The sequence below is a fragment of the Schistocerca serialis genome, chromosome 2 (genome assembly GCF_023864345.2).
Source record: "Schistocerca serialis cubense isolate TAMUIC-IGC-003099 chromosome 2, iqSchSeri2.2, whole genome shotgun sequence".
Classification (NCBI taxonomy): Eukaryota; Metazoa; Arthropoda; class Insecta; order Orthoptera; family Acrididae; genus Schistocerca; species Schistocerca serialis.
Genome location: NC_064639.1, coordinates 269013850 through 269036106, shown reverse-complemented (window position 1 = coordinate 269036106; position 22257 = coordinate 269013850). Strand labels below are relative to the sequence as shown.

Here is a 22257-nt window from a genome sequence, read left to right as displayed (position 1 = left end):
CTTCAACAGTGGGAAGCAAGAAGGTGCTTAAAACATCAGTGTAGGCCTTTGCTGTGATAGTGTCACGCAAAACAATAAGGGGTGCAAGCCCCCTCCATGAAAAACACGACCACACCATAACACCGCTTCCGAATTTTACTGTGGCACTAAACACGCTGGCAGATGACGTCCACCGGGCATTCGCCGTTCACACACCCTGACATCGGACCACCATATTGTGTACCGTAATTCGTCGCTTCACACAACATTTTCCCGCTGTTCAGTCGTCCAGTGTTTACGCTCCTTACATCAAGCGAGGCGTCGTTTGGTATTTACCGGCTTGATGTGTAGCTTATGAGCAGCCGCTCCACCATGAAATCCAGTTTTTCTCACCTCCCAACTAACTGTCATAATACTTGCAATGGATCCTGAAGCAGTTTGGAATTCCTGTGCAATGGTGTGTGGCGTGGATAGATGTCTACCTATTACACATTACGACCGGTCTCTGACAGTCAACAGACGAGGTCGGTCGGTACGCTTTTGTGCTGTACGTGCCCCTTCACGTTTCCACTTCACTATAACATTAGAAACAGTGGACCTAGAGATGTTGAGGAGTGTGGAAATCTCGCGTACAGACGTATGACACAAGTAGCACCCAATTACCAGACCACGGTCCGTGAGTTCCGCGGAGCACCCCATCCTGCTCTCTCACGATGTCCAATGACAACTGTGGTCGCTGATATGTACTACCTGGCAGTAGGTGGCAGCACAATGCACCTAATATGAAAAACGTATGTTTTTGGGGATGTCCGGACACTTTTGATCACATAGTGTATGTTGCCTATTGGGTAAATCAGTTTCAAGAGTTACGTCCTCCTCAAAAGCCCATATTACTTCTTAGCCTAAGGTTGCGTCAGTATATAGCAGTAACGTCCATTCATTCAGGCCTCGTACTAGAGGCTATGAGAAGGACATAACTATCGCAACCGCTTTAGCCAATAAACAGTACACATCAACACTGACTGATAATCTCTTTACTCATAGTTATTTAAAGTCTAGAAAAAAATCAAGTAGTTTAATGTAGTCTACGTCTAAACTTGTTTTCCACTGAAATTTTCCTTTATACCTGCGGCTTCTGTTATGGCATTACTAAAGAAACATATCAGTGATTCCTGCCTACTGTGCCACATTTGATAGCACACTGTAATCCTCGTGTCACGTACAAAAAAGCTACTAAACGCACTTTGTCTTACTCATCTTCATCCACTCCATTCCCACTCCATATTACTAGATTTGCATACTCTCCAAATCGTTGCTTAACGTTTTTTAAGTGTTGGTACCTTTTCCAATCATCAACCAACAATAAGCGCTGTTTCAATCGTTTCCGGATTAACTTTCCGCATCCCAATTGCGCTTCTGCATCATTTTCGTGCTTCTCCCCACAAACATAGGTTACTTACAAACTGCTGAATAAAAACAAAATGCTGAAGTGGTACTCGCCAGAATTATCAAATGTATTGAGTCAGTGCTTCTGAGTTAGGCTAGTGAGAAAGCAGCAGAAGCGAAAACTCTGTGCCGTACGAACGAGATCATCTACAAACGCAGGCACCGCTGATGCCGTTTTCTGCAAGACTTTTTAGATTAATTTGAAAAAATTACAGTTGTTGTTTCAACATCTGCTTGTGTAACGCATAATATCGTATTGATCTGCCGATACCGGGCAAGTGACTTTCAGGTACAGCGTCTGATCTGTACGGGAATGTACACAATGGATGTACGAGGACAGATGGCAGACGCATGGTTGCGCCACATGCAAGTTTCTGTCTGGCAGTAAGTCGTGCTCGGATAGCCAAATGGTAAGGCGAGCGCTCGCGATAAGCGGGAGATCCGGGTTCGACTCCCAGGCTGGCACAAATCTCAATTGTCGTCATTCCAGTCTACAGCTGAATGTTGTCCTTATTCGCAATTGCGAATTCATTTGATGTACTTCATAACGGCTGTAGTGGCTGGAGTGCCTATTGCTTGGGACATGCATGCTTGCATGCATGCATCAACCGTCTTCCTCTCGACTGCGAGGCCAGTGTGCTAACCACAGCGCCACCTCGCTTGGTGTGTAATATCTCTTGCTGATAATATTTGGTCAGCCGCTCCTTCCAGTATATCTATTTGCAGTCAGCAGCTACGCCTATAAAGTCCAATACGTTCATTTTAGTTTCCATGAATGCTTTCTACACATTCAAGTGGTGAATATGGAAACCATAATTAGTAAAACGATCTATCGGAACTCAGAAAGACGTGAACATGAAGCAAAAAACATTACGTTCGTCATAATTATTTTTAAGAAAGTACAGAAAACATACATTCCCAGAATTTGTTGTATAAACTAGATGAACTCTTGCATTCTTCGCTACACTGAATTTCACGGCTCCGTAGAATCAACGAAACTTAGTAAACTAACACTGTAACATAAAAGCCATGTTTCTGACTGTCGAGAATATAGTTCTGTACTGAAATAACAAATGTTTTCACCTTCAATTAATATTCACACACGTTCTCATGCTGACAAAACGTGGCTAAGTCCTTACAATATAAAATACGTTTTTTAGTCCAATAAAATATTCGCATCGTGTAAATCACTTTGCGTTTAGCGAAACAACCTGAAAAACTAAGGCGTAAATCGGACAGTACTGCATCTGAAGATGAAAATACAGGAACTGAAAAGCTTTTGCGGTTAATAATTAATATTGCTGAATAAATAACATTGTTATAGATACGTGATAAAACATAAAATGAAGGTAAATCTTTTAACTACGCAAAGAAGTTGAGGAAGACAAATGAGAATGTCGAGCTGACATGGTTAAGAGCTGAATTTGAAACCTTACCATAGGTATCTACATCATTTATTATGCAACTTCCCCATCAGAAACGTACTGCATGTCTCAGACAGGACACAATTATAAAGGATGAGGAGAATATGCAAAAGAAAATAAATAAATAGAAATATATTACAAGTTCTTTGAATGCTCTGAGTATTATGAAAAAATAAAAGTACACGAGAGCTCATAACGGAATAGCTGTAAGATATAAAAAGCAAACTATACTGCCTCCCCACAATTGTAACGTACTGTAATTCCTAAGTTTAAGACAGTGTCACTCTAGTAGCGTACAAAATGTACTTACGTCAACAAATGTGATGCTGCAGTAGCAGCAGTAGTCGGCAATGGTTAAGCTGTCCCCGGCAATAAATTTGTTGGTGGTCAAGAACCGCTCCGTCGTCTCCAGACCGTCTATCAGACTGTCCCTCAATTCGTCACTCGGTTCCTTTTTGAAAAGCAGAGGGGCTATCTGCGGGAAACATCATATCAGGATTAGAGAGAGTCACGTGATATCTTCATTAAAAATTTACGTAACTATAGTATCTGATGAGGCTAAACGAGATGTTAAACAATCAATATTACGGTTGTGCCAAGTTGCTAATTGAACTATTCTCATATTATTTTCTTCTAACCTTTGCAAACGATGTACAAGACGTCTGCTTGATGCTGAATAGGGCTTTCAATGAGCAGCAATGTTCCGATATTATCATTGGTCGAAAGATAAATGGGAGAACGGGGGAGTGTAATCTACACTCCTGGAAATGGAAAAAAGAACACATTGACACCGGTGTGTCAGACCCACCATACTTGCTCCGGACACTGCGAGAGGGCTGTACAAGCAATGATCACACGCACGGCACAGCGGACACACCAGGAACCGCGGTGTTGGCCGTCGAATGGCGCTAGCTGCGCAGCATTTGTGCACCGCCGCCGTCAGTGTCAGCCAGTTTGCCGCGGCATACGGAGCTGCATCGCAGTCTTTAACACTGGTAGCATGCCGCGACAGCGTGGACGTGAACCGTATGTGCAGTTGACGGACTTTGAGCGAGAGCGTATAGTGGGCATGCGGGAGGCCGGGTGGACGTACCGCCGAATTGCTCAACACGTGGGGCGTGAGGTCTCCACAGTACATCGATGTTGTCGCCAGTGGTCGGTGGAAGATGCACGTGCCCGTCGACCTGGGACCGGACCGCAGCGACGCACGGATGCACGCCAAGACCGTAGGATCCTACGCAGTGCCGTAGGGGACCGCACCGCCACTTCCCAGCAAATCAGGGACACTGTTGCTCCTGTGGTATCGGCGAGGACCATTCGCAACCGTCTCCATGAAGCTGGGCTACGGTCCCGCACACCGTTAGGCCGTCTTCCGCTCACGCCCCAACATCGTGCAGCCCGCCTCCAGTGGTGTCGCGACAGGCGGGAATGGAGGGACGAATGGAGACGTGTCGTCTTCAGCGATGAGAGTCGCTTCTGCCTTGGTGCCAATGATGGTCGTATGCGTGTTTGGCGCCGTGCAGGTGAGCGCCACAATCAGGACTGCATACGACCGAGGCACACAGGGCCAACACCCGGCATCATGGTGTGGGGAGCGATCTCCTACACTGGCCGTACACCACTGGTGATCGTCGAGGGGACACTGAATAGTGCACGGTACATCCAAACCGTCATCGAACCCATCGTTCTACCATTCCTAGACCGGCAAGGGAACTTGCTGTTCCAACAGGACAATGCACGTCCGCATGTATCCCGTGCCACCCAACGTGCTCTAGAAGGTGTAAGTCAACTACCCTGGCCAGCAAGATCTCCGGATCTGTCCCCCATTGAGCATGTTTGGGACTGGATGAAGCGTCGTCTCACGCGGTCTGCACGTCCAGCACGAACGCTGGTCCAACTGAGGCGCCAGGTGGAAATGGCATGGCAAGCCGTTCCACAGGACTACATCCAGCATCTCTACGATCGTCTCCATGGGAGAATAGCAGCCTGCATTGCTGCGAAAGGTGGATACACACTGTACTAGTGCCGACATTGTGCATGCTCTGTTGCCTGTGTCTATGTGCCTGTGGTTCTGTCAGTGTGATCATGTGATGTATCTGACCCCAGGAATGTGTCAATAAAGTTTCCCCTTCCTGGGACAATGAATTCACGGTGTTCTTATTTCAATTTCCAGGAGTGTAGTATGTTTGAGTCTAACATCTCTGCGACACGAAGTCATTCTAAACTGAACATCATCTTATTTGTAGCCCTATGATAGAAGCAATCGCCGTTCGAGATCTCGACGGAATGATCTCGGCACTGGCGGGAAATGATTTAGGCATAAGAGATTGGGAAACTAAAATTGTAGGTAATGTTTAGAGTAGCGGAATTTCCCCCATTCGGAAGGACACTCACGAAAACAGTTTACAGTACCAGAAATATAGTGAATGTCTACTTTCCGCAGGGACCAGATGCGTCATTTCACGGATACACTTGCTGATTTGGCGATGTGACGTTTTTGAGTATTCCATTTATTTTCGTTCGAGAATAATTTGTTAATAGAATGTTCCATCCATGTTTTATGAAGGACAGGTCATGGTGAGTCACAGAGCTGATGCTTCCATGCCACCTCTTCCTGCAGTTGTGTGAACTTCAACAGTCTGTGTGATTTCTACGGCTTTTTTTATTGTTTTTCAACATACGTTCGTAAACATTTGAGATGCATAGCCGTCTCTAGATATCTGTGAGGCCAGTAAGACTTTGGTATAAGAGACTGCAGGTCTTAGTACTCATATCTGGTATGCAGATATGCTTCTGCCCATAATGTTTTCAGCATTTTTAGTACGTGGGACTTGAAGGTATCTATGGTTTCCACTGGAAAACTGGCTTCCCTCAGCAATTTCGATTGATAAAATATATAATTTCATGTTTATAGGTATAATATGTTACTGGCAGTCTACTAATATGTAACTTTGAGCTATTTTTGAACCATGAACCGTTCCTCTAAGTCCTTATCACTCGGTTGCCGTAGTCAATGGAGCATTTTTACTTCGTTTTAATGAAAATGGTTCAGGGCTTTGTTTATGCAACACTGTCGATCGCTATGAGGTAACTGACTTTACTCACAAATAATACCGTGTTCATCAGTGTCTTTCGGTATGAAATAACGTGAAGTCTTCCCAAAAGACTTCCCAAAAGACTGTTTCCCCTATTTTTGAAAGCATATTTATTCAGCATCTAGTAACACACACGTATTATCGCAGCAACGTGACCAGCATTATTTGAACTTAAATATTTAACTGTCCTGTGAAATTCAAACTGCATAACTGGATTACCTGTATATCTTCCGCCGTTTCCATCATCTTGGCTTCAAGCAAGCCATTCCCATCGACTAAATTGAAATTCAAACTTAAATTTTACACCTGTAACATTCCGTATACTACAAACAATTTTCTGTGTGTACTTAAAGTAAACCAAATCTCCGTCATTTCGCTCAAGCTACCTGTAACGTCACAAAGTCAGTTCTAGGTGCAGATACTCCGTTTCCTATTTTCTTCACATTTATCTCCACTAGCTCTTTTCTTCTTAATAGTTTCCATCAGTATCGTTCGTGATTTAGCCTATTTGCTTCTTAGCAATATCTCATTAAGCAATAGCAACAAAAGTACTTAAAAACCATTTCACTTGTAATACCCTTACTTGAACACATTTTAACTGTGCACTGCAAGTTCAACTGAAGATAAGTGACTATCTTTGTTTCAATACGCCGATTTCTCAACAATGTTTACTTTACAACAGTCTCCAAACTATTTCAATAAGTAAATATAGAGGACACCACACATTACCAAATCATTACTTGTCAAATTATGCTATTTAGTTAAGTCTGTTTTACATTTATTTGCAAAAGTAATTGTCTTGCTTGTAAAATGAGACACAAATACTTACGACAAAGTTTAAAACTTTGGTATACAATGCGACGTCGAAAAACAGCCTCTCATGAACTATAGAGCGTTTCAGGATGTCCTTCGGGTACAGGCTATCATTCTTTGCATATTTGTCCACTATATAGGTCACTATTGCATGACTGAAACATGAAATAAACTGAAATCAAAACCTTCTGATAAAATAAATCTGAAATATTATAAATGAGCATAATAAACGTTCTTTCGCGCAACCGAAATCACTTTAGAATTTCGAAGAGAAACTCTTTTTTCATCTTAAGCTTGACGTTTATAGATAATAATAACCAAAGATGTAAGGAATCATTTTCTCTGGAAATTGCACTCCTTTAGAGAACATTTAATTTTGCTCTTAAATCCCAATGAAGGTTATACCACACATATCTGTGATACATCAGTGAAAATCAAAGGTACATTCTAAATAAGTTTCAAGTCAAAAGCTGATTTTATCGTCTTCCGTATTATTTTTGCAAAAAAATATTTAGGAACTTGAAATTAATTTTTACTAAGGATAGTTACTCTTTACTCTGTACTCACTGTCTGCTAAGCGAAATTATGTTCCTGTGGTTGATTTAAACACATTATTTACTGTAGGAGTAAATTACTTTACAAAAATTACCAAATACACATCTACCTCAACGGTCTGAACATTGTGCAGTGTGTGATGAATAAATTCGTTGGCTAAAGGAAATATAAATTATTAAAAATAAGATGAATAATAGCTGTTCTGGAAATGTTTCATGTTTTCAACACCACTGTAGAGTGTACAAGAACGAAATCACTTTGAACTATTGTATGAAAGACAGATTACAAGTTGAATGTAATGAAGACCACACAACTTTTACTATCATTGTTAAGAAGGTAAGTTTCATTTAATAAGTGGACAAGGGATAATATATTTTTGGAAAATGATTTCCATATTTACAGTGCCAACTATAATCAACACATACACTAGCTGCAGGTAGAAATAAATTCTATCTTGACAAAATTGCAACAGTTTTCGAAAAGTTTGCTAGTAGACTGTCTGGAATCAGAAGTGCGTCAAAGGAATTACCTGTCTACAAGCGCCTATGGCTTCAGCAGATGTACTTTTATATTTTTAAAGCGTTCAACAAAGACAGGTAGTTGGCACTGAGGGTACTGCTGAACAGCGGGGACTTAGGACCCTCTGGCGTTTATTCAAGCATGTGCCAATGTCGCACCCCTGTGATCACGCCTCATGAGCGCGTTAAACGGGACGGCTGTAAAAGCACAAAAACCCTTTGCAGCACGCCCATATTTCGTTGAATGGACTGGAACGGTCCTTGCTGGTTCCGTCCTGTATGCCAGAGTAGAACTTGCGGTTGCACTCCACTGTAAATGGGTGTAACCACGTCCAGTGAGGTTGCTGGTCGACGACGTCCTTGTAGAAGGCTTGAATCGGCCGGGGAGTGTCAACAGTACTAAGGTTGTACAGAACGCCGTCCTGCTGCTAAACCAATGCCATCTGTCGTTTCCGGCCGCAAAGTGTATGGAAATTAGCGCCCTTTATGTCACCCTCCCAAGGCCTTTCCTTGCCGATTTCGAGTGGCGGTGTGTCTGAAGTGTTTCCCTCGGCCACTCTTCAGGAAACACCCTGTGATTTCAGTACGGGGTGTCGCAGTACTGGTCTACATTGCACAGACGTTAACGTATGGAGTGAAATGTGGTTAAGGGTGGCGTGATGGCCTTCCCATCGTGTGACACATCCGCAGGATTTTAGGCATAATTGCGGTGAAATTTGATACCAATGCGACATCATGAACCCACCTTGCAACGCACATGAACTTCTCAGCTCTGGCTTTTTCTTCACATGTTTCGACACCTTCGCTGTTTGAAGCGTCGCCGAGCCCGAGACTGAGGTTGCAAGTCGCCACGCTATTGCACCATTGCAAAGGAAGGTTGCAGGGTCTTTGACCCAAATTTCAGACTTATGCACCGCAGCGGGATACAGTTACCGGGTTTCTAAAAGGTGATCCTTTAATTGTGCCGCTTAGTGTTGTTATTAACATCTTATAATGCTATTAAAAATCAGACATCCTAGTGAACAGGCCCATTAAGAAGACATAACTGCTGAAACTTCCTGGCAGAATAAAACTGTGTGCCGGACCGAGACTCGAACTCGGGACCTTTGCCTTTCGTGGGCAAGTGCTCTAGCTGCAGAGTGAAAATCTCATTCTGGAAACATCCCATAGGCTGTGGCTAAGTCATGCCTCTGCAATATCCTTTCTTCCAAGCGTGCTAGTTCTGCAAGGTTCGTGGAACAGCTTCGGTGAAGTTTGGAAGGTAGGGGACGAGGTACTGGCAGAACTGAAGCTGTGAGGACAGGTCGTGAGTCGTGCTTGGGTAGCTCAGATGGTAGAGCACTTACCCGCGAAAGGCAAGGTACCGAGTTCGAGTCCCGGTCCAGCAGACAGTTTTAATCTGCCAGGAAGTTTCATATCAGCGTACACTCCGCTGCAGAGTGAAAATCTCATTCTGGAGACGTAACTACTATCCATATCAGAAGTGAATTAGAAAATATTGGTCACGCTAAGCAACTTGATTAAATCTCACTGGAGCATTTAACCATATCAAGCACTAGCGTTAGTGCACGTCATCTCATCCCTAATTAACATCTAAATTCATTTCCAAAGTTACAAGTGCATTCAACACAGATTACAAATAACCAGTTAGACTTTGTAATGAATCCAGCATGGAGTGAGTAACATTTTAGTACACATACCTGTCAGACAAAAAGTATCCTCCATCATCAATGGTTGGAATCTGGTGCATTGGGTTCATCTGTAAATGAAATAAACATGAGAATGAGTATTTAGCTCCAAAAAGGAGAAATAACAGAAATTACTAGGCTGGAACAGAAACTGCGCAGTTGTAGTATTATAAGAAACTTGGTATCAGCACAGTCTGATTAGATCACATCGAAGAGGAATGTCAATTCTTTAAACTGCAGCATATTAGATAATTACTCATCATTGATATTTTGCACATCGATTTCACACGTCTGCGTCATTTTAAAGTATTTTTACCAATAACAAGGCGTTTGTGAAAGATTGCAATTCTTATGCGTCAGATGTCAACCGCATGTCAAAATAAGGAAGATTGACACGTTTGGCTCCACGGCATAATAACAGAGGATGAACCGTAGAAAAGAACTAAATGTCAACTAAAAGTGCTATGCGTGAGATACAGTTAATAAGAGGCTAGCCGGAGGGTACAGTCTTCCAACTTGTCGAAGATTCTTACATCTGTCAGATATAGTACCACATAGGATTTGTCGACTGGGAAAAAACGTCCTTCAGTGTAAAATTGTGCAAGATTTTCGAAACTCCGAGAAAAATAGGGGTAAGCTATAGGTTGAGAATGTAATATATAATATATATAAGAGCCAAGAGGGCTTGCTCTTCAGTCTGTACATCGAAGTAGCATGACGTAAGTAGAAGAAAGTTTCAGGGGTGGCATCAAAATTCAAGGTGAAAGGATAATTATTCGATTCGCTGATGACATTGCTACCCTGATTGAAAGTGAAGAAGAATTACTTGATCTGCTGAACGGAATGAACAGTCTAATAAGTATAGAGTATGGACAGAGTAAACCGAAGAAAAAAATGGTTCAAATGGCTCTGAGCACTATGGGACTCAACTGCTGTGGTCATCAGTCCCCTAGAACTTAGAACTACTTAAACCTAACTAACCTAAGGACATCACACACATCCATGCCCGAGGCAAGATTCGAACCTGCGACCGTAGCAGTCGCACGGTTCCGGACTGCGCGCCTAGAACCGCGAGACCATCGCGGCCGGCAAACCGAAGAAAGACGTAAGTAATAAGAAGTAGCAGAAATGAGAACAGCGGGAAACATAACATCAGAATTGATGATAGGGAAGTAGATGAAGATAAGGAATTCTACTACCTCGGCAGCAAAATAACCATTGACAGACGTAGCAAGGAGAACATCAAAAGCACACTAGCATTGGCAAAGAGGGCGCTCCTTGCCGAGAGAAGTCTACTAGTACCAAACATAGACCTTAATGTGAGGAAGACATTTCTGAGAACGTACGTTTGGAGCACAGCATTGTATAGTAGTGAAACATGGACTGTTGGAAAATCAGAATAGAAGAGAATCGAAGCATTTGAGATATGGTGCTACAGACGATTGTTGAAAATTAGGTGGACTGATAAAGTAAGGAATGAGGAGCTTCTGCGCAGAATCGGAGCGGAAAGAAATATGTGAAAAACAAGGACAGGATGGAAGGACATCTGTTAAGACTTCAGGGAATGAATTCCATGGTACTAGAGGAAGCTGTATAGGGCAAATTCTGTAGAGGAAGACAGAGATTGGAATCATCAGCAAGTAATTGATGATGTAGGTTGCAAGTGCTACTCTGAGCTGAAGAGGCTGGCACAGGAGAGGAATTCGTGGCGGTCCGCATCAAACTAGTCAGAAGACTGGTAACTAAAAAGAAAAAAAACAACAACAAAGAACAAAAAACCACATCGTTATGTAAATGCATGTTTGCTGTAAAGTTAACTCTTTGATGCATGCAGCAAACCATTGAGTTGTGACCTTAGTTCCTCGAAATTTATGAGCTTTAGAAAATCCAAAATATTTGTGTTTTTCTAGCACTTTATACCCTGTAGTTGGTAAGAATTCATATTCCAAATCTTCCTTTGTATGATTTTCAAAACTGCGTATGCGCTTCTGCGTCACTGTGCAGTTTGTTACTTGATTATATTTATTGATAAATTTTATGCAGCTACACTTAAGAGAAGCTTTTTTTTGTCATGCAAAAGCAAGGTTAGACCTGTGGGATTGGTGCTTCGAATCGATAGTCAGTTCCTATGGCTTGACAACTGTTGTGATTGTCGCCGATTGCTGCAATTAAGTAGTTACCACAGAAACACTTTCACTCTAATGTATTTGGTTTCACTTTTCCCAAAAATTAAATTAATTCTCGTAGTAGGAATCATTTAAGACTGTTTTCCCCGGACAGCGCAGTGATGCATAGTAATGCAAGATTTTGCACTCTTCTCGAAACACAGCTTACGTGACAGTAATTCCACAAAATACGACCCCTATCACAAAACACCTAAACATAAAATAACAGTCCAATATTAAAGAATCTGGCACTTATAGGCCAAATTCATATTACACGCTAAACAGTAAATTCAGTTACAAGTGTAACCCTTGAAGTTCCATGCACGGTGTTGAAACTGACTTTCACATTATTTTGTCTAACCAGTTTATATATGTGAAAATAGTTGATGATTACAGCTAATAAAATATTTCTGGGTATTACACGGTGGTCGAATGGATTTCTCATTAAAACCTAACGATTCTTCCCCATCTGCGGAGGATGTTGATGATGTATGATCTTCCCTGAGAAGATACTGCGTTGTTCTTTCATTATAGTTCAAAGAACAGAGTAAGCTTAGGTAGTCTGTTCTCTAAAAATTAAGATGTTAACAAATGTAGACGATACTTTGACGACGTAGCTTTACTAGCTGTCTACGTGTGTTGTGAACTTCAGTCCAGAGACTGGTTTGATGCAGCTACTCTATGCTGCGCAAGCTTCCTCATATCCAAGTAACTATGGCCACTTACATCCTTCTGAATCTGCTTAGTGTATTTATCTCTTGGTCTCCCTCTACGATTATTACCCTCCACGCTGCCCTCGAATACTAAATTGGTGATCTCTTCAGAATGAGATTTTCACTCTGCAGCGGAGTGTGCGCTGATATGAAACATCCTCGTCTCCTACCGAGAAGGTAGGAGACGAGGTACTGGCAGATGTAAAGCTGTGAGGACGGGGCATGAGTTGTGCTTGGGTAGCTCAGTTGGTAGAGCACTTGCCCGCGAAAGGCAAGGTCCCGAGTTCGAGTCTCGGTCCGGCAAAGAGTTTTAATCTGGTGATCTCTTGATTCCTCAGAATTGGTCCCACCAACCGATCCCTTCTCCCCAATTTTATTCAGTACTTACTCATTAGTTACACGATCTACCCATCTAATCTTCAACATTCTTCTGTAACTTCACATTTCGAAAGCTTCTAGTTATCGTCCATCCTTCGCTTCCATGTATTGCTCCACACAAATACTTTCATAAAAGACTTGCTGACACTAAAATTTACACTCGATGTTAACAAATTTCTCCTCTTCAAAAATGCTTTCCTTGCCATTACCAGTCTACATTTTATATCCTCTCTACTTCGATCATCATAAATTATTTTGCTCTGCAAATAGCAAAACTCATCTACTACTTTAAGTGTCTCATTTCCTAATCTAATTCCCTCAGCATCACCTGGTTTAGTTTTAGATCAAATTCCATTCCATCTGTTTTCTGTACAAATTGTAAATAGCCTTACGCTCCATGTATTTTACCCCTGCCACATTTAGAATTTGAAAGAGAGTATTCCAGTCAACATTGTCAAAAGCTTTCTGTAGTCTACAAATGCTAGAAACGTAGGTTTGACTTTCCTTAATCTAAGATACGTCGAAGGGTCAGTATTGCCTCACGTGTTCCAACATTTCTACGGAATCCAAACTGATCTTCCCCGAGGTCCGCTTCTACCAGTTTTCATTCGCCTGTAAAGCATTCGTGTCAGTATTTTGCAGCCATGACTTATTAAACTGATATTTCCGTAATTTTCACGCCTGTCAACACCTGCTTTCTTTGGGATTGGAATAATTATATTATTCTTTTGAAGTCTGAGGGTATTTCGCGTGTTGCATACATCTTGCTCACCAGATGGTATAGTTTTGTCAGCCTCCCCCAAGGCTATCAGTAGCTCTAATGGAATGTTTTCTACTCCTGGGGCCTTGTTTCGACATAGGTCTTTCAGCGCTCTGTCAGATTCTTCACGCAGTATCATATCTCCCATTTCATCTTCATCTGCGTCCTCTTCCATTTCTTTAATATTGTCCTCAAGTACATCGCCCTTCTATAGTCCCTCAATATACTCCTCCCACCTTTCTGCTTTCCCTTCTTTGCTCAGAACTTGGTTTCTATTTGAGCAAATGATACTCATGCAAGTGGTTCTCTTTTCACACATGGCGTCTTTAATTTTTCTGTAGACAGTGTCTATCTTACCCCACGTGATGTATGCCTCTACATCCCTAGATTTGTCCTCTAGCCGTCCCTGCTTAGCTACTTTGCACTTCCTGTCGATCTCATTTTTGAGACGTTTGTATTCCTCTTCGCCTATTTCATTTAATGCATTTTTATATTTTCTCCTTTCATCAATTAAATTCAATATTTCTTGCGTTACCCAAGGATTTCTACTAGCCCTCGTCTTTTTACCTACTTGATACTCTGCTGGCTTTACTATTTCATCTCTCAAAGCTACTCGTTCTTCTTCTACTGTATTTGTTTCCTCCGTTCTTGTCAATCGCTCCCTATTGCTCTCTCTGAAAGTCTCTACAACCTTTGGTCCTTTCAATTTATCCCGACCCCATCTGCTTAAATTCCCACCTTTTTGCAATTTCTTCAGTTTTAATCTACAGTTCATAACCAATAGATTGTGGTCAGAGTCCACATCTGCTCCTGGAAATGTCTTACAATTTAAAACCTGGCTCCTAAATCTCTGTCTTACCATTATATAATCTATCTGAAACCTTCAAGTGTCCGCAGGCCTCTTCCACGTACACATGATTTTTAAATCAAATGTTAGCTATAATTACGTTACGCTCTGTGCAAAATTTACCAGGCGTCTTCCTCTTACATTCCTTATCCCCATTCCACATTCACCTACTACTTTTCCTTCTCTTCCTTTTCCTACTATCGAATTCCAGTCCCTCATGACTACCAAATTTTCGTCTCCCTTAACTATCTGAATTATTTCTTTTATCTCATCATACATTTCTTCAGTCTCTTCATCTGCGGAACTAGTTCGCGTATAAACTTGTACTACTGTGTTGGGTGTGGGCTTCGTGTCTGTCTTGGCCACAATAATGCGTTCACTATGCTGTTTGTGGTAGATTACCCACGCTCCTGTTTTTTTATTCATTACTGTAGCTACTACTGCATTACCCCTATTTGATTTTGTATTTATAACCCTGTATTCACCTGTCTTGCTCCTCCTGCCACAGATCTTCACTAATTCCCACTATATCTAACTTTAACCTATCCTTTTTCCTTTTTAAATATTCTAACCTACCTGCCTGATTAAGGGATCTGACATTCCACGCTCCGATCCGTAAAACACCAGTTTTCTTTCTCCTGACAACGAGGTCTTCCTGAGTAGTCCCCGCCCGGAGATCCGAATGGGGGACTATTTTACCTCCGGAAAGTTTTACCCAAGAGGACGCCATCATCATTTAACCGTACAGTAAAGTTGTACGCCCTCGGGAAAAATTACTACTGTAGTTTCCCTTGCTTTTAGCCGTTCGTAGTACCAGCACAGCAAGGCCTTTTGATTAATGTTACAAGGCCAGATCAGTCAGTCACCCAGACTGTTTCCCCTGCAAGTACTGGAAAGGCTGCTGCCCCTCTTCAGGAACCACACGTTTATATTTGGCTTCTCAACATATACCCCCCCCCCCCTTCCTCCGTTGTGGTTGCATCTACGGTACGGCTATCTCTATCGCTGAGTCACGCAAGCCTCCCCACCAGCTGCAAGGTCCATGGTTAATGGGGTGGTGCATCTGTCTACGTATCTCTTGTACATTATGAACTGGATATATTTTTGTAAAGTAGGCAAGCGCTTTTTCTGGGAAAACAAGAAGCGTAGTTCGGTTCATACGTTTCATACGTGAGGCTTGAGCTTATAGAGCAGCGCTAAATAGCAAAACAGTTACCGAAACAGTGTGTCCGGTATGTACTTGCGACCGTTTAATTTCGATTACACTATAAATCACACAAATTTCAATGTTTTCCAGTCAACTCAATATTTATGGATTCTTATTACGAACGACTTAAAGTGGAACCATAACATAGAAAACTTTGACGTTAGGCCGAACTAAAGAGTGCGTTTTATTGGCAGAACTCTTAGGAGAAACAAATCTACTAAAGAGACTTCTTATATTATGCTTGTACATCTCTTCTGGAGTATTGCTACACGGTATGGGATCCTTAACAGAAGAGATCGAAAAATTTCAAATAGGACGGCTCGTTCTGTACTATCGCAAAATAGGAAAATATTACCACGGACGTGGCAAGCGAGTTATCAGTGTTTCAAACAAAGGCATTTCTCATAATTTGCTTGGGAGAAAATGCATTAATATATCAGGTCAAGCTAAAGAGACAATACTGAAGCCACGACTTCGTGACTGAAAATAGCGTCGGTTGAGGTGATTTCTAATCGTGACTGAAAATGGCGTCGGCTGATGTGACTTCTAATCGCATGTCTGGAACTGTCGGCGTCATGCCGTAGCGCGACGTAGTCGCACATGCCGAGTAAAAATGGCAACGTCGTTCGCGGAAGACGTTATGATGTTCTGCTGATATGTGTTAATGTTCGGGCCGTACGTTACAGCAAGTGACACTAAGGTCCGACGAGTTGCAGCGATCTTCGCCGGCGGAGAGTGAGTTATTATTTGAGAACTATTTAACACTCCGTGGCTGTACGCTCCATAAAATATGGTACAGTTAAGGAGTGTCGGGAATTTATTCATTGATATACTGATCTGCCGCTTGTCCCTTGGAGTAGCAGAGTGTTCACGATATATGTGGGGCAAGGCGAATAGCGTGAGGTACAAATTCGTTGAGGGACCCGTATTTTCAGTGGCTCCAAATGACCAAGCAAAATAGACTAGCTGCAAGATAACATGTGCCAAGAGCGAAGTGCCTTCCCTTCGGTGTCGTCTCGTATGCATCGTCGGTCCCAATACAAACAGAATAGGACCCGGGGAGCCCAACATTGGATATTTTTGGCGTCTGTGTCGCTGTAGCAGAGAGAGCTTCCGAGTCTACGTTGCCAACCATGGGAGAGAGGAAATGCCAAATGGTTCAAATGGCTCTGAGCACTATGGGACTCAACTGCTGAGGTCATAAGTCCCCTAGAACTTAGAACTACTTAAACCTAACTAACCTAAGGACATCACACACATCCATGGCCGAGGCAGGATTCGAACCTGCGACCGTAGCGGCAGTGCTGTTTCGGAATGGAACGCCTAGAACCGCTCGGCCACAGCGGCCGGCCCCTCCCGCCCCCTCATGAGGAAGAGAATGATGCGGATTTTATACGTTTTTTTAATTAGTTGCCGCCATTTTCCGCACTATGTCCACATTTCTCTGAACGGCCGTAACCGGGATCCGCCTGCAGATTTCGACTCCTCAGTTTTTCAGGAAACTTTATTATAGTGAGAGTTTACCTAGTTAACTCTCGTGCACATCTAGCTGACAATCACCACACATGTGACTTGACGAGCGAGCTATATTTATACTCGCAGTACCAGCGGTCATGCAATATAACGATTTCTCGGACATAGCATCATCAAGAACAATATATAACAAATGACCAACAAATTCTGGTCTGTGATTTTACTTTTAATTTGCGCAACGGAAACAACACTAGCAGAATGAGATTGTCACTCTGCAGGAGAGTATGCGCTGATAAGAAACTTCCTGGCGGATTAAAACTGTGTGCCAGACCGAAACTCGAACTCGGGACCATTGCAGACTGATAATCTCATTTTGGAAATATCCCCAAGGCTGTAGCTAAGCCATGTCTCCGCAACATTCTTTTTTCAAGGAGTTCTAGTTTTGCAGGGTTCGCAAAAGAGCTTCTGCGATGTTTGGAAGGTAGGTGACGAGGTACTGGCAGAATTGAAGATGTGGGGACGTGTCTTGAGTCGTGCTTGGATATCTCAGATGGTAGAGTACTTGCCGCGAGAGGCAAAGGTCATGAGTTCGCGTTTCGCTCCGGCACACAGTTTCAATCTGCCAGGAAGTTTCAATACTGTCACAAACTAGCATCGAGACACCGCCTCTGATGACGTCACTGCTGTATTGACTCAGTTCTAATCAAATAATAGTGCTACATTTTGTCTCTGGAGCTTAGTAATACTACAGTTTTCATATCACTGCCACGTATTATTAGCTTATGGATGACCGAAGAACAGGCGATTATAAGCCAAGAAGACAATGGCTACTGACTAGCTGTCAAGCAACACGATCTTACCTCTCCGATTTTCATTTATTAGCCCCACAGTTCGCACATCCCTAAAACCGTCTATTTCGTACATTGTTTACAAGTACCATGAGGGCATAATTCTTCATTAACATTACAGTTCCACTCTGACTAACCTTTATGCTAGGCCTCATAATATCAATACCTACAGCGCATAATTGGCGATTGATTTGTGTTGTCCTCCCTACAATACGTGTTCTATTAACCTGTTACTTCAAACACACCCTCTCAGCGTTCATACTCGTGCTGCGAAACGATCTCATTGTAATCGATTGCCTAGCAATAATACTATTCTTCAGTATCTTGCACACAAATCTCGTCGGAAGACATATTAATTCAACAAAAATTTATCTGAAAGTATTTACTTTATCGCTACGGATCTCATGAAAATATTAAATTATCGATCTGTACTGTTACCATTCAATTAAATTTGATCCCAAAACCCACGTCACTTCCATAGCTATGTAGTGATACTGGCAATTTATATTTGCACCGTACCCCCTGGTGCTATTCTCTATGCATTTCTTTGTACTCACCATTATGTAGCTTTATGAGACTGCTCCACATGCTCAGTATTGCAGACACTATATTTTTCCTGACAAAGTTAAATTTAATCTCCAGAGCGACGCTGCGCGTTTCCCAGTGCAATGCGATCCTTTAGGAACCGCCGGGTATGTGGCTAATGTACTCACAACTATTTTGCCAACGGAGTACAAAATTAAAAGCTTCACACGATTTTACTTATCTAGATTAGCTTAATCACACGAATTTTCCCACGTAAACATACAGCGTGGGTGGTTGCCCGAGTTGAACCCAACACGTGTCTGGTGACGAAAAAGCACATCTTTAAATTAATTGCATTAAAATTTTAAAGAATAAATTTATTGAAAAATATTAAAAATGCATTTTTCCTGTATATATATATCACACACAATCCTGAAATTAAGAATAGTTCAAGCACTTCTGGTCCACTTTCTCCATACAGCTCACTGTGACAAAGGCTGTACATAAATTTTGCTCGTCCTTGAGGAAGTGCTTCACCCAATCAAAAATCTTCACACGGCTTTCTTAAATAATCTCATCTTAAAACCTCAAACACGATGATATTTCAGTGCGCACCAAACACAGGCAGTTTCATTATTTCCTAATCACGTCCAACGAAGATTCACCGTTGGTCTGAAACAAAGATCCCAACATTCCCAGAGTTACATGTCTAACACTGCATCAAAATTCCTCTCCCCATCTGTTTGTCACAGTTGTTTTCCTGGATTACTGGGTTGGCTATTTTTAAGCACACTATTAAGTACTTCATTTCAGTCTGCAGAAAAATACTTGAAGCACAAGACAAAGTTAAGCGTTCAGATTAGGAACCAGCGCCAGAGTGTGGAAATATGGCTCCTCACAAAGGATACCTCCATCCAGACAATGGTGGGGGTATCCATTTGCTACACTGACCAACCCCAATCCAGACTCTCCACTACTTCAGTCCTCTTTAGGTGAGCAAGAGACTGTTCAAAGAATACCAGTGACTACCCATGCATTATATAGGGTCTCCTGCACCTGTTTCTATGCAGATCACACACACACACACACACACACACACACACACACACATACGCATGCACACACAGCACCTAAACATAAATAAATCATAAAACAATTCAAATGAGCGTATAACAATCAAATAAGATAGAATGTGCGCCTACAAATCCAAAAGCACATTGTCATTCTTTTCTATTTCGACCCCTTGTCATTAAGTTCTAAATAAATATGCCGAAATCGAATTCAGACAAGAACAACGATGCTGATAAATATGTGAGGGAAGAAGCTGTACCCTCTGAATTGTCTCCATTTGAGTGGAGAAGCTTGTTAAGGTGTTGATTTGCAACGAAAATTAAAGAGAACTCGAAGTAAAATTAAGAGAACAAATTCATCCAAGGATCGGTCATTAGGAAAGTGTCTAGAGTCAGTAATTATAAGGATAGATTATTAATTACTGGCACTCCCTCTGTTAGAAACCTTACGTGAGTGCACTGGTGGTGAGACTGGGGAGAGAGATTGTGTTACCAATACGATTCTAGACTCCTTGTTTGAAGAAGAGGAAGTTATGGTAATGTGAACTAGAAGTACCTGTAGTAGTGAATTCCATACTTTTCCATAGATATTTGCAATAAGTTTCTGAAATCCTTATCCTTGTGGTCATTCATTCACAACAGCACGACGAAAGATATACATTGCCAGTCGCTCATAGTCTTAGCCATCAAAACTGTTCTTCTACGGTTTAAATGAAATAAGATATGGCGCGCACAATGTTTACCATAGCCGACAGTTTCAACGTGACCGCCAGGCTGGTAGCTTCAGTTGCGAGTGCCACCCGCTGACGTCACGACGGCTGACTGCCGAGCAGCACCAGCGATCACCGGCCCATTACTTTGTCTGACAACAGCACCCGTCTGCTAGCTGTCGCTGTCGCTGGCAGTTCCAACTAATGGCACTTCAGCCTTCCGCCAAGTGAGTTACCTTGAGATATTCGGGTTTCTTGCACTCCCCTCTCAAGGGGTAGGTCCTCTTGAGGTCTACGTCCACTCCCACCGCTTCGGCTACCATCCTTGCTGCTCGCGCCGGTGGGCTCAGGTCGTTCCCATATACCGTGATGGTCGGCATGGTACCTCGCAGGATTATCCTGCAAAAATCAAACAAAATCACCATGACAGGATCTGTTTGTGCATTAAGGTTCAAAAATGGTTCAAATGGCTCTAAGCATTATGGGACTTAACATCAGTCCCCTAGACTTAGAACTACTTAAACCTAACTAACCTAAGGAGATCACACACATCCATGCCCGAGGCAGGATTCGAATCTGCGACCGTAGCATCCGCATGGTTCCGGACTGAAGCGCCTAGAACCACTCGGCCACAAGGGCCGGCTATGCATTAACGTAACAGAGTCGCCGGCTACAGCTTTCTTGTAACGGCATGACAAAAAATTGCACTACTTACATTCAGCATTGCTTACTCACAAAACAATAACGAACAGAAGGTTCATTATACGAATGCTGATTAAATTGTTACTACAGTAAAACTATTCGAAATTATTGTTGTTTTCAGTCCAACGACTGGTTTGATGCTGCTTTCCACTCTAGCCTAACCCAAGCACACAACTTTATTTCTGTAGGTCTTTAACTACTGCATGCTGAGTCTTCTTGAACTTGCTTATTGCAGTCAAGCCAGTTTCACTGTATAATTTTTATCCCTCTCCCCGCTCGCCTCCATTACCAAATTCCTTCACCCACATATTCGATTAAGTGCCTTTTCATTCGTTATCCGATCACATTTCCAGATCTTTTATTTCCTTGAGATCTCTTATTCATCGCCTACATTTGGCTTCCATATTATATTACTCTACAGTAAACACCTTACTAATAAAATTTATATTAGATGTCAAGATACAGTATTTCCGATTTTCAGAAACGCTTGTTACAGTTGCACGCTGCAGTTTTATCACATTTACTTTGTCTGTCGTCAGTTACACCCCTGCTCAAATAGCAAAACTCATCTGCTGCCAATGATGTCTTATTTTGTAATGTAACACCCTCGACATCACCTGATTTTGTATGACTTGAGATACTTTTTCTAATGTTTGGTTGGTTGATTTGGGGGGAAAGAGGCCAAACAGCGAGGTCATCGGTCTCATGGGGTTAGGGAAATAAGTCGGGCTTTCAAAGGAACCATACCAGCATTTGCCTGAAGCGAAACCTAAATCAGGATGGCTGGACGCAGGATTGAACCTTCGTCCTCCCGAATGCGAGTCCAGTGTCCTAACCACTGCGCCACCTCGCTCGGTACATGGATGAACCCAAACATTATGACCACCTGCTTAATAGCTTGTTTGTCCGTCTTTGGAACGAAACACAGCACTGATTCTGCGTATCCGGGATCCTACAGTTTATTGGTAGGTTTGTGGAGGTATTTTTGTGGAGTTAAGTGGTATCAGATGTCTACGAACAGGTCATGTAATTCGTATAAATAGCAGGCCGCTGATTTGCTTCGCTGTGTTGGGGCCGGTAGCAACCCAAATGGGTTCTGTAGGATTTACATTAGGCTAATCTGGTCGCCGAGACATCAATGTGAGTCCGCTATACTTCTCCTCAAACTACTGAAATATGGTTTTGGCTCCGAGTCAAGGACGATTACAATGCTGAAAGATAACATAGCCATCGGGGTAGAAGTCAAGCATGAAGGGATGGAGGTGCTTCGCAGCTGTCAACGTGTCTTTCATTACTACCACAGTTCCCACGCAAGGGCAGGGGAAGGTCTCCCGTAGTACA

At 42.4% G+C, this 22257-nt stretch overlaps 1 protein-coding gene and 1 non-coding gene across 2 annotated transcripts in view; one reads left to right on the top strand and one right to left on the bottom strand.

The window, feature by feature from the left end:
* Positions 1-22257, bottom strand: part of LOC126457027 (glutathione S-transferase 1-like) — a 33142-nt gene that overhangs the window by 1667 nt on the left and 9218 nt on the right. Inside the window, exons 2-5 of the mRNA XM_050093004.1 lie at positions 20451-20613; positions 9531-9589; positions 6774-6912; positions 3160-3324 (exon numbers count right to left, since the gene is read on the bottom strand). Coding sequence (XP_049948961.1) covers positions 3160-3324; positions 6774-6912; positions 9531-9589; positions 20451-20594 — 507 coding nt within the window. The 5' untranslated portion in view covers positions 20595-20613. The remainder of the gene's footprint in view (positions 1-3159; positions 3325-6773; positions 6913-9530; positions 9590-20450; positions 20614-22257) is intronic.
* Trnas-cga (transfer RNA serine (anticodon CGA)) lies at positions 12627-12700 on the top strand. The gene has a single exon. It is a non-coding gene; the product is annotated as a tRNA-Ser (tRNA).